This window comes from Coregonus lavaretus, assembly GCF_964263955.1.
Source record: "Coregonus lavaretus genome assembly, contig: HAP1_SCAFFOLD_2988, whole genome shotgun sequence".
NCBI lineage: Eukaryota > Metazoa > Chordata > Actinopteri > Salmoniformes > Salmonidae > Coregonus > Coregonus lavaretus.
In genome coordinates this window covers 55,278-67,226 of record NW_028156495.1, presented here as the reverse complement: position 1 = coordinate 67,226, position 11,949 = coordinate 55,278, and the positions used below count along the sequence as shown (strand labels likewise).

The window sequence follows — 11,949 nt, the reverse complement described above, 5'->3', positions numbered from 1 at the left end:
CAACACTAAGTCTTCCAGCTATAACTACCTAACCACTAGAGGCAACCAACACTAACTCTTCCAGCTATAACTACCTAACCACTAGAGGCAACCAACACTAACTCTTCCAGCTATAACTACCCAACCACTAGAGGCAACCAACACTAAGTCTTCCAGCTATAACTACCTAACCACTAGAGGCAACCAACACTAACTCTTCCAGCTATAACTACCTAACCACTAGAGGCAACCAACACTAACTCTTCCAGCTGTAGCTCAGTGTTAATACCATAGTCGCCAAAAACACTCATTCATAATGTCGTTTCACAGTTAGATATGGTATCTGTAATAACCATGTAAGTGGATGTGAGGAGTGACTTGGGCATATAGGGAGATTTCTACAGGGTTGAACCCTACTAGGACGTAGGTTCACTGTTGGCCTAGAATGGCCGATACGGTTTGATATTGACCTCAAAGTATAACCCCAAATGTCATAACATAGTCAATACTTCTTGTTGTCGTTTTCACTCTTGACAACCACGAGTAAAGTCAACTATGCTAAATTCTAAGTCTGAAACAAGTGTGTATTGGGAGTAACACACTGTTGACGTCTGGCTCCTGTCGTTTTGGTCCTCCTGACCAGCTCTCCCTGTCGCTTTTGCAGGAGTGTCCCCAGCTGCTGCCCACCGAGCGCATCCTGGTGCCGGTCAACGTGGTGAAGCCCATCACCCTGCGGGCCAAGAACCTTCCCCAGCCACAGTCAGGACAGCGGGGCTATGAGTGTCTGCTCACCATCCAGGGCGTGGAGCAGCGGGTGCCCGCGCTCCGCTTCAACAGCAGCAGTGTTCAGTGCCAGAACACCTCGGTGAGTGTAGGGGGTGATGGTGTGTGTTGGGGTTGATGGTGTGTGTTGGGGGGGTGGGTGTAAAGTGTGGGTGAATAAGGGAGTTTTTACACCGGCAGTAAAGTTGTCAGACTCCCTTATCCACCCACACTTTACAGGGGGTGAACAGGGAAGTTTGTGTATGTATGTGTTTGGGTGTACACAATTAATGAAAATTGTTGGAAGGGATGTATTTGATATTTACATTATAGTCAATGAGTGATTTACAGTTAGTGCATTTATCTTAAGATAGCTAGGTGAGACGACCACATATCACAGTTGTAGTGAGTACATTTTCCCTCAAAGTAGCTATCAGCAAAGTCAGTGCTAGTAGGTGGAAAAGTCAAGTGCGAGTGTTAGTTCACGAAAGGCATTCTTTTATTATATTTATAGGGGGGGTGCTGTGGGATTATTTAAGATACTCTTCAAAGAGGTACAGTTTCAGATGTTTTTGGAAGATGGGCAGGGACTCTGCTGTCCTAGTTTCAGGGGGAAGCTTGTTCCACCATTGGGGTGCCAGGACAAAGAAGAGCTTGGACTGGTCTGAGCAGGAGCTGCCCACCCGCAGGGGGGACCAAGAGACCATTTACATTTACATTTTACATTTTAGTCATTTAGCAGACGCTCTTATCCAGTTAGTGAGTGCATACATTATTTTTTAAATATTTTTTATTTTTCATACCGGCCCCCCGTGGGAATCGAACCCACAACCCTGGCGTTGCAAACGCCATGCTCTACCAACTGAGCTACATCCCTGCCGGCCATTCCCTCCCCTACCCTGGACGACGCTGGGCCAATTTTGCGCCGCCCCATGGGTCTCCCGGTCGCGGCCGGCTACGACAGAGCCTGGATTCGAACCAGGATCTCTAGTGGCACAGCTAGCACTGCGATGCAGTGCCTTAGACCACTGCGCCACTCGGGAGACCAGAGGTGGCAGAAAGGAGTACTCGGATTGGGGTGTAGGCTTTTAGCATAGCCTGAAGGTAGGGAGGGGCAGTTCCTATTGCTGCGCTGTAGGCAAGTACCATGGTCTTGTAGTGGAAGCGAAATACTTTTTAAAATCTTTTTTCATTTTTTTATGGCTATTTTACCCCCTTTTTCTCCCCAATTTCGTGGTATCCAATTGGTATTTACAGTCTTGTCCCATCGCTGCAACTTCCGTACGGACACGGGAGAGGCGAAGGTCGAGAGTCGTGCGTCCCCCGAAACACAACCCAACCGAGCCGCACTGCTTCTTGACACAGTGCCCGCTTAACCCGGAAGCCAGCCGCACCAACGTGCCGGAGGAAACAGTGGCGACACGCATCTCTTCATGCCTGGCAGATATCTCAGCCTGGATGTCGGCCCACCACCTCAGTGGTCTAAGGCACTGCATCGCAGTGCTAGCTGTGCCACTAGAGATCCTGGTTCGAGTCCAGGCTCTGTGGCAGCTGGCTGCGACCGGGAGACCTATGGAGCGGCGCACAATTGGCCCAGTGCCGTCCAGGGTAGGGGAGGGTTTGGCCGGCAGGGATGTTCTTGTCCCATCGCAAACTAGCGACTCCTGTGGCGGGCCTGGCGACCGAGTCAGCGTGCACTGCGCCCGGCCCACCACAGGAGTCGCTAGTTTGCGATGGGACAAGAACATCCCTGCTGGCCAAACCCTCCCCTACCCTGGACGGCACTGGGCCAATTGTGCGCCGCTCCATGGGTCTCCCGGTCGCAGCCAGCTGCCACAGAGCCTGGACTCGAACCAGGATCTCTAGTGGCACAGCTAGCACTGCGATGCAGTGCCTTAGACCACTGAGGTGGTGGGCCAACATCCAGGCTGAGATATCTGCCAGGCATGCAGAGATGCGTGTCGCCACCTGGGTGAAAAAGGGGGGAAGGAGAAAAGTAGTTGAGTGTCATCCGCATAGCAACGATAGGAGAAACCATGTGAGGATATGACAGAGCCCAGTGACTTGGTGTATAGAGAGAAGAGGAGAGGGCCTAGAACGGAGCCCTGGGGGACACCAGTAGTGCGAGTACGTGGTGCAGGGAGGAGTGGCCTGCCAGGTAGGATGCAATCCATGAGTGTGCAGAGCCTGAGATGCCCAGCCCTGAGAGGGTGGAGAGGAGGATCTGATGGTTCACGGTGTCGAAGGCAGTGGATACATCTAGGAAGACGAGAACAGAGGAGAGAGAGTCAGCTTTGGCAGTGCGGAGAGCCTCCGTGACACAGAGAAGAGCAGTCGCGGTTGAGTGACCCATCTTGAAGCCTGACTAGTTACGGTCAAGAAGATCGTTCGGCGAGAGATAGCGAGAGAGTTGGTCAGAGACATATTTGAAGTTATTTGTGAAAGTCAGAAGATGCACACACAAGCACAACTCTATCTCAAGTCTGTCTGGAGAGCTATTGACTGTAAAATCGCAATACAGGTCCCTCATTTCTAGTAATCAGTACTATAGAGCTGAAGACATTTCCTCTACATACCTACACTGTCTGGCACCAATCCTCCATGCCCAAGGATATGACTCTCATTGTACATGTGCAGAGAGCCTTGATGAGTTTAAATGCACTCTCTAAATTCCAGCTTCCCTCAGCAATCCTATTATGTGTCATTCAGTTCTGGAATGAAAGACTCCCAATGAAAGGGTTTATATGCTGAATGATATGCTACTGTTGAATGGGAGTGTCTCAAACACTCTGACTAGCTTTGATAGTTGTCTGTGAAGATGTACTCTACCTGGGTTGAATATTTACCTCTACCCCCCCCCCCCCCCCCTCTCTCTCTCTCTCTCTCTCTCTGATGCTCTCTCTCTCCCCCTTTCTCTCTCTCCTCGTTCTCTCCCCCTTTCTCTCCCTCTCCCCCCTCCTCTATCTCCCCCTCTCTGGGTCCCCATGGCGACAACAGTACTCATATGATGGGATGGAGATGAGCAGCCTCCCTGTGGACCTGACGGTCATCTGGAATGGAGACTTCAGCATCGACAACCCTGCCGACAATAAAGGTGAGGACCCCCCTCAAACAAACACACCCCACCCGATCACCGCCGTCGCCTGTGTAGCCGGTCTCCATGGCAACAGGCGGGCAGTTGCGGTGGTAACCATCCCCCTGACACCGGCACAGACGCAGAAGTGGCATTACTTTGCTGCGGTGGGCGGCGGTGTCTGGTTATAACTTTGTCTCTTCTCTCATCTCCCTCTCTTTCTCTCCCTTACTCTCCATCTCTCACATCTCATTTCCCTCTGCATCTCCCTCTCTCTCTCTCTCTCTCTCTCTCTCTCTCTCTCTCTCTCGCTCTCTCTCTCTCTCTCTCTCTCTCTCTCTCTCTCTTCCTCCCTTTTCCCTCCTTCTGTTCACCTCGTTAGCTTCACACCGCTCGTCTCGTCACGTCCTCTTCCCTTTTTCCATCTCCCCAGTCACCATCTCTCTCTCTCTCTCTCTCTCTCTCTCTCTCTCTCTCTCTCTCTCTCTCTCTCTCTCTCTCTCTCTCTCTCTCTCTCTCTCTCTCTCTCTCTCTCTCTCTCTCTCCCTCTCTCGTCTCTCTTCCTCTGTGGTGCTTGTTAGCTTCACACCTTCCTCTGTCAGTTGTCTCCCTCTGCCCAGTAGCATATTACCACAGACGACACACGCAATACACTAAAAGAGAATATTCAATATGCTATACTATCTATCTATCTATCTATCTATCTATCTATCTATCTATCTATCTATCTATCTATCTATCTATCTATCTATCTATCTATCTATCTATCTATCTATCTATCTATCTATCTATCTATCTATCTATCTATCTATCTATCTATCTATCTATCTATCTATCTATCTATCTATCTATCTATCTATCTATCTATCTATCTATCTATCTATCTATCTATCTATCTATCTATCTATCTATCTATTCATCCATGAAAGGGATATAAGGAATGGTTAATACAGTTAGTTTTTTATCGCTTTGGTACTATTTTTACAAGTACATTTTCACAACTATTAGTACAAAACTCCAAACTGGTCACACTTGTAAAACAGCCAGTCGTTCATTCAAAACCTGTCATTGTGCATTCATTTGGATTGTGAACATCTCTCACCACACAACCATTGATTCAAAATATAAGTTTAATGTCATGAGAACACTGGTTTAATCACCAAAACACAACATAATGATATATTTTCAATTTAGTTGTTTTAACTACCAGTTAATACAATAGCAAACAATGCAAGATACGTGTTTCAAATCGCTCTTAGAAGTGCTGAAAGTAATATGCTACAGTATTGTAAATTGCAGTAATTACACAGTTTTCACATTAGGCAATACACTTACATTACCCAACAAAATGGACAGAAAATTTATAATTCCCATAATATCTATTCAATGTGTAATCAAAGGTGTGATCAATGAAGACATCCTCTACAATCATTCATGCAAAAAAAGCATTTTATTTTTCAGATATATAGATTACTATCTGTAATGAAATGTAAGAAATTAAATGAAACAAATTAAATGAATGAAAATAAAGCATAACGTTTAGCACGCATTCATTTGTATCAAGCCTGTCTTGAGGATTTGGCCAAGACACTGCGGGAAAAATATTTTGGCATGGTGAATCCAAGCTTGACATGGGTCTGCACTGATATCGTCGCATGCCTCATCCATGGCCAGAAGGAGGGTGGCACCCTCATGGGGATGGCGATCGTACACCTTCCACCTCCATGCTGAAAAAAAATCCTCAATAGGGTTGAGGAAAGGAGAGTATGGGGGCAGGTATAGGGTCGCAAATCGGGGAAGGGTCCGAAACCATACCTGAACCACCTCTGCATGGTGGAACCTGACATTGTCCCACACAATGACATAGGCGACCCCTTCACCTTGACAGCCCTGCTCAATTTAATTTAGAAACAAAATGAGGTGTGCAGCGTTGTAGGATCCAAGTTATGGCCTACGTCCTACACCACCATCTTCAGAGATAACTGTGCACATGGAGACGTTTCCCCCACGTTGACCAGGCACTTGGACGGTCGCCCGTTGGCCGATGAAGTTCCACCCATGGCGCCGGGTTTTGGCCAGGTTGAAGCCCGCTTCTTCAACAAAGATATACTTGTGATGGTTCATAGCATCATCAAGCACCATCACCCTCTAAAAATATATTTTGGTTATTTATTTTAACAGTATATTTCCAATATGAAATTGTGAAGTAGCATGTACATTAATAGTAACAGTAATACAGTGTATAGTGCTGTACCTGAACATACTCGGCCCGCAGTTGTTTCACCCAGTCGTTGTTTCTCTCAAAAGGCACCAGGTAAATGTGTTTCATAGATACCTGGTGCCTCTTCAAAAGGCGGGCGATTGTTGGTAGGCTGACGGATGCCACATTGGCAAAGGAATCATCGTTCTCCTCAATGGCCTGCTTTATTTCGGACAGCCGTATGTCATTCCTGGCCCTCACCATTTCCACCACTGCCCACACCTGCTGGTTGGTCAGCACACGGCCACAGCCACCACCATGGGGTCTTCGGTCAAGTCTGAGGGTAGAACAGAGTATACTGTCAATAGATCATACTGTAAGAATCAGTGGCGGTCAGTGCCGTTTCACCTTTTTTTTATTACAACATGTTGGATGACTGTCATTCATATTCCATTCACCCAGTTCAATGTAACATCGATAGGTTTAGGCTACTACATGATACTCAAATTTTCCCTATACCCATCATGAGGTTGCTACAACCAAGCCTATGAATGAAAGTTTACAGTGTAGGTGCACACAGGTCGAGAGAAACATTTGAGATGACAGAAAGTGACACATGGACAGACAGTGACACATTCAATACCACCTTGCACAATATTGCCTGCATCTAGCTTATCTAGAGTGTAATCATTAGTCCAACAGTTGCAAACAAGAGTTTCTATTTTTTATCCCCGTTTTGTTCCGTTTGCTTCCGTTTAAGAAACGATTTTCAACAGAATGGGCGGAATGAATACACCCCTGATCACGCGTAAACACAGTTCACTTTCATAGCAGCCACGTTGAATTCCTTCTCGCCTCTATGCACTCTCCTCCTCTAACCTTTTCCCTTCGCTTGTGGACTTCAATGCACAACATCAGCTGTATGTGACCTGGCGAAAAAACCTTTCCAAGCCGAACCATGTCATAACCGCTACACACAGCCTACATCATTGTCCCCATATTAGCTAAAGTAACGTCCTAGTCAACATAGCTAATAGAACTAATGCATTAGTAAACCCGCTACAATCATGCAGTAACGTTACAGTGTAGTGAGTAAGCAGTTACACCGGCGGGCCCCTGTGGCAATAAATTAATACAATTAAAAGCTTACCTTGACTTGGAAGAGTTCCAGTGTTGTGTTGGATAGTCATAGCCAGCTAGCTAACATTGCATCCCTCTGTTTGAGCCGGGTGTTTGGGTAACTAAACTAGCCAGCTGCATTTGCTAGCTAAGTAAGTGAAACTGAAAGTGAAATAAAATGACAATCTCTCTCGCTCTCTTTCTCGCTCTCTCTTGCTTCTCCTTCATTTTTGAAGAAATTAATTTGTTGAAATTTTTTCAACTATTGTCTTTCTCTCTCTTTGAGTCAACTACTCACCACATTTTATACACTGCAGTGCTAGCTAGCTGTAGCTTATGCTTTTAGTACTAGATACATTCTCTGATCCTTTGATTGGGTGGACAACATGTCAGTTTATGCTGCAAGAGCTCTGATAGGTTGGAGGACGTCTTCCAGAAGTTGTCATCTACCAAGAGGAGGACGGAAGCTAGCTGTCCTCCGGCTACACCATGGTGCTACCCTACAGAGTGCTGTTGAGGCTACTGTAAACCTTCATTGTAAAACAGTGTGTTTTAATCAATTATTTGGTGACGTGAATATATTTAGTATAGTTTTATCTAAAAAGGATAACTTACCATTTTTATTTGACATTCAATGAGGAGCCTCCACTGTTAAGAATACTGGAACATGTTTTGTGAATTTACATGCATTACAATTTGTCATTTACTGTAAATGTAATGGTAAAGAATAGTGCATATCCTGCAGACTTACCGGTTTTCATGGTGAAATGTTCTCATGATCGAATTGACAGTTGATCTTTCCAGATTGGGGTTAACTAATAAGGTAAGGCCTCTGTTTACCACATGGTCAATGACGATGGCCTGGACTTCATTAGACACAACTCTTTGACTGGGCCCATGCCCACCACTTTGACCTCTTTGATGGGGCCCATGCTAACTTCTTTGACGGGGCCCATGCCCACCTCTTTGACCTCTTTGATGGGGCCCATACCCACCTCTTTGACCTCTTTGATGGGGCCCATGCTCACCTCTTTGACGGGGCCCATGCCCACCTCTTTGACCTCTTTGATGGGGCCAATGCCCACCTCTTTGATGGGGCCCATGCCCACCTCTTTGAGCTCTTTGATGGGGCCCATGCCCACCTCTTTGACGGGGCCCATGCCCACCTCTGTTACCTCTTTGATGGGGCCCATGCCCACCTCTGTTACCTCTTTGATGGGGCCCATGCCCACCTCTGACCTCTTTGATGGGGCCCATGCCCACCTCTGTTACCTCTTTGATGGGGCCCATGCCCACCTCTGACCTCTTTGATGGGGCCCATGCCCACCTCTTTGACCTCTTTGATGGGGCCCATGCCCACCTCTTTGATGGGGCCCATGCCCACCTCTTTGAGCTCTTTGATGGGGCCCATGCCCACCTCTTTGACGGGGCCCATGCCCACCTCTGTTACCTCTTTGATGGGGCCCATGCCCACCTCTGTTACCTCTTTGATGGGGCCCATGCCCACCTCTTTGACTTCTCTGATGGGTCCCTTGTCCACGAGCTCTTTGATATCTTCCTCTCCCTTGCTGTCTATCCTGCTCCATGTTGAAAGAAATTGCAAGTGTTCACACACACCCTTTTATATGGTGACCAATATGTGAAATCAATTAGCAATAATGAGTAGTCATTATGTATGGTTATCATGTATCATACATGTAATTTAGATGTTTATACTTTACAAACACACATTTTATTCCTGTAGTTCTCAAAATCAATATATAGTAGATAAACCAGTTTAAATCTATAGGTTTACCAAACAGTATATCTAGATGAAACACTGATTAGTTTTGGTGAAAAGGTTACTGATTTTGTGTGTTGTACTTAGTCAAATGAAAATGTACTTAAAGTTTTGAAAGAAACTGCCTTTTTGATGATCTGTTTTGAGTTTTGTACTAAGAGTTGTGAAATTTGACCACATTCTTGTGAAAATAGTACCAAAGTGATAAAAAAATAATAAAATAATATGAGATATGTACAATGACTAAACCATGCATGATGGTACTAGTTGGTTTAAACACATACAAATATAATCACTAATGACAATGGTTAACTGCACCTCGCTGGCTTTGCAATCAGATTTATTTCTGCTCACATTGGTGTTTACATTTGCATGGATATATAGAAACATTTTGTGTCCATGGAGAGAGAGGGAGAGGGAGACAAATAGAGAGAGAGAGAGAGTGAGAGTTAAAGATGAACAGAATTCCTCCTCCTCCTCCTCCTCCTCCTCCTCCTCCTCCTCCTCCTCTTCTCTCCCACTAGCTACCCGGGGAGAAGGCTGCTCTGGGGACATAATTTCATGGACAAATCACACAAGCATCTAATAGCAATTAAAAATCTGTCCGGTTTCCATGGAGATGAAATGTTAAACTAGTGGATGAGCAGGGGCAAGAAGCTTCCGGTCGCAGGAGCTAAATGAGAGAGAGAGCGAGAGAGCGAGAGAGCGAGAGAGCGAGAGATAGGAAAAGAGAGCGAGAGAGAGAGGGAGGAAGAGAGAGAGAAAGCAAGAGGGAGAGAGGAAGAGAGAGAGAGAATACTTAAATGCAGACAGCAATTTAGAAAGAAAGAGAATAAACCCAAATACCTGTTCTGAACTGTTCTCACCCACATTTACCAATATACATGCATGCTATCATTTTAAATCTAGGCCGGGGTGTAAAGCACTTTGTTACAATTGCTGATGTGTAAAAAGGGCTTTATAAATACATGTGATTGATTGATTGACTGATTGTGTGATGTGTGATGTGTTCTTAACCTGTTCTCTCCCTGTGACCCCCCCCCCTTCTCCCAACAGTCCACATATACAAGTGTGACGCCCAGAGGGGCAGCTGTGGGCTGTGTCTGAAGGCAGACCCCCTGTTTGGCTGTGTGTGGTGCAAGGGGGAGAACCGCTGCACCCTCAAGCAGCACTGTCCCCAGCCTGAGAGCCAGTGGCTGGAGAACAATGGACTCAACAGCAAGTGTACACACCCACGCATCACCCAGGTGACAATGCAGATATGTGTGGATGCACATGCGCACGCACACACACACACACACCACCATTACCCACTAGGTAAATCACACTAGTGGGAATGACACACACACACACACACACACACACCCACACACACACACACACCCACACACACACACACCCACACACACACACTCTACACCGGCAATTACTACAAACACGTGACCACACAGGTGAGAACAAATACCCACATGCTCACACACACTGTCACCCAGGGGAGGACACACACTGTCACCCAGGGGAGGACACACACTGTCACCCAGGGAAGGACACACACTGTCACCCAGGGGAGAACACACACTTTATCACCCAGGGAAAAACACACACTTTATCACCCAGGGGTGACACACACTGTCACCCAGGGGAGGACACACATTGTCACCCAGGGCAGGACACACACTGTCACCCAGGGAAGGACACACACTGTCACCCAGGGGAGAACACACACTTTATCACCCAGGGAAGGACACACACTGTCACCCAGGGGAGGACACACACTGTCACCCAGGGGAGGACACACATTTTATCACCCAGGGGAGGACACACACTGTCACCCAGGGGAGGACACACACTGTCACTCAGGGGAGGACACACACTGTCACCCAGGGGAGGACACACACTGTCACCCAGGGGAGGACACACACTGTAACCCAGGGGAGTGACTGCTGATGGTGTTGACATATACGTTATGAACACAAGACACACTGTCACCCTCTGGCAGCTGATAGACACCTCACATTTGGACAATATTATAATCATCTTGATCATAGAGACTTCAATTAGTGACAGTAACAGTAACAGCTATGTGCATTACTCATTACTTATGACTCATTACTCATTACTCATTACTCATTACTCATTACTTATGACTCTCATTACTCATTACTCATTACTCATTACTCATTACTTATGACTTATTACTCATTACTTATGACCCATTACTCATTACTTATGACTTATTACTCATTACTTAAACTCATTACTCATTACTCATTACTCATTACTCATTACTTATGACTCATTACTCATTACTCATTGCTCATGAATCATGACTCATGACTCATGACTCATGACTCATGACTCATGACTCATTACTCGTTACTCATTACTCATCCCAAAGTGTTAGGCTGCTTACACACACAACTTCTCAGCGCTGATGGAAACCCACATCTGCCTGCTACTGAGGGGTCAGTCACTGGTTAACCCAGTGAGCTAGGCTAAGACATAGAGCTCCCATTCACCCTGTTTATCACTCACCTCAGAACAGATGAACACACACCCGTTTAACTGTTTGTGTTCGCAAGCAGGGTTAGCTCTGCGTGTGGTACAAACACTACTGACCCCACTAGATGGATGGATGGATGGGGGATGGATGGATGGATGGATGGATGGATGGATGGATGGATGGATGGATGGATGGATGGATGGATGGATGGACGGAGGTTAAAAGGAGGGGGAGAGATGATTCATGGCAGGTTGGGGCTGTGATGGAGTCATGAGGAGGAGAGGAATCCCCATCTCTCCACACCCCCTGGAGAGATGATAGATACACAGGGCATCCCTCCATGCCCAGGCCTGGTGGAGGGCAGCAGATGGTTAGAGATTGGAGATGGAGGGATGGAGGATGGATAGAGTAGCCACTTTGGGTTGTCCCTGAAAAGTGATGGGAGGATGATACAACGGGAGAGGAGGGGGAGAAATCCCCCTCTCTCTCTCTCCAGGGAAGAGCACTAGTGATGCTCTGAGCTGTTCAGTGGA

The 11,949-nt window shown here is 46.6% G+C and overlaps 1 protein-coding gene across 1 annotated transcript in view; it reads left to right on the top strand.

The window, feature by feature from the left end:
* Positions 1-622: 622 nt before the first annotated feature.
* Positions 623-11,949, top strand: part of LOC311126293 (plexin-A4-like) — a gene marked incomplete at its 5' end in the record, with an annotated part of 53,985 nt that continues 42,658 nt past the window's right edge. The window contains 3 exons of the mRNA XM_084200302.1: positions 623-844; positions 3,739-3,835; positions 9,970-10,160. Of these exons, the coding sequence (XP_084056428.1) occupies positions 623-844; positions 3,739-3,835; positions 9,970-10,160 (510 nt within the window). The remainder of the gene's footprint in view (positions 845-3,738; positions 3,836-9,969; positions 10,161-11,949) is intronic.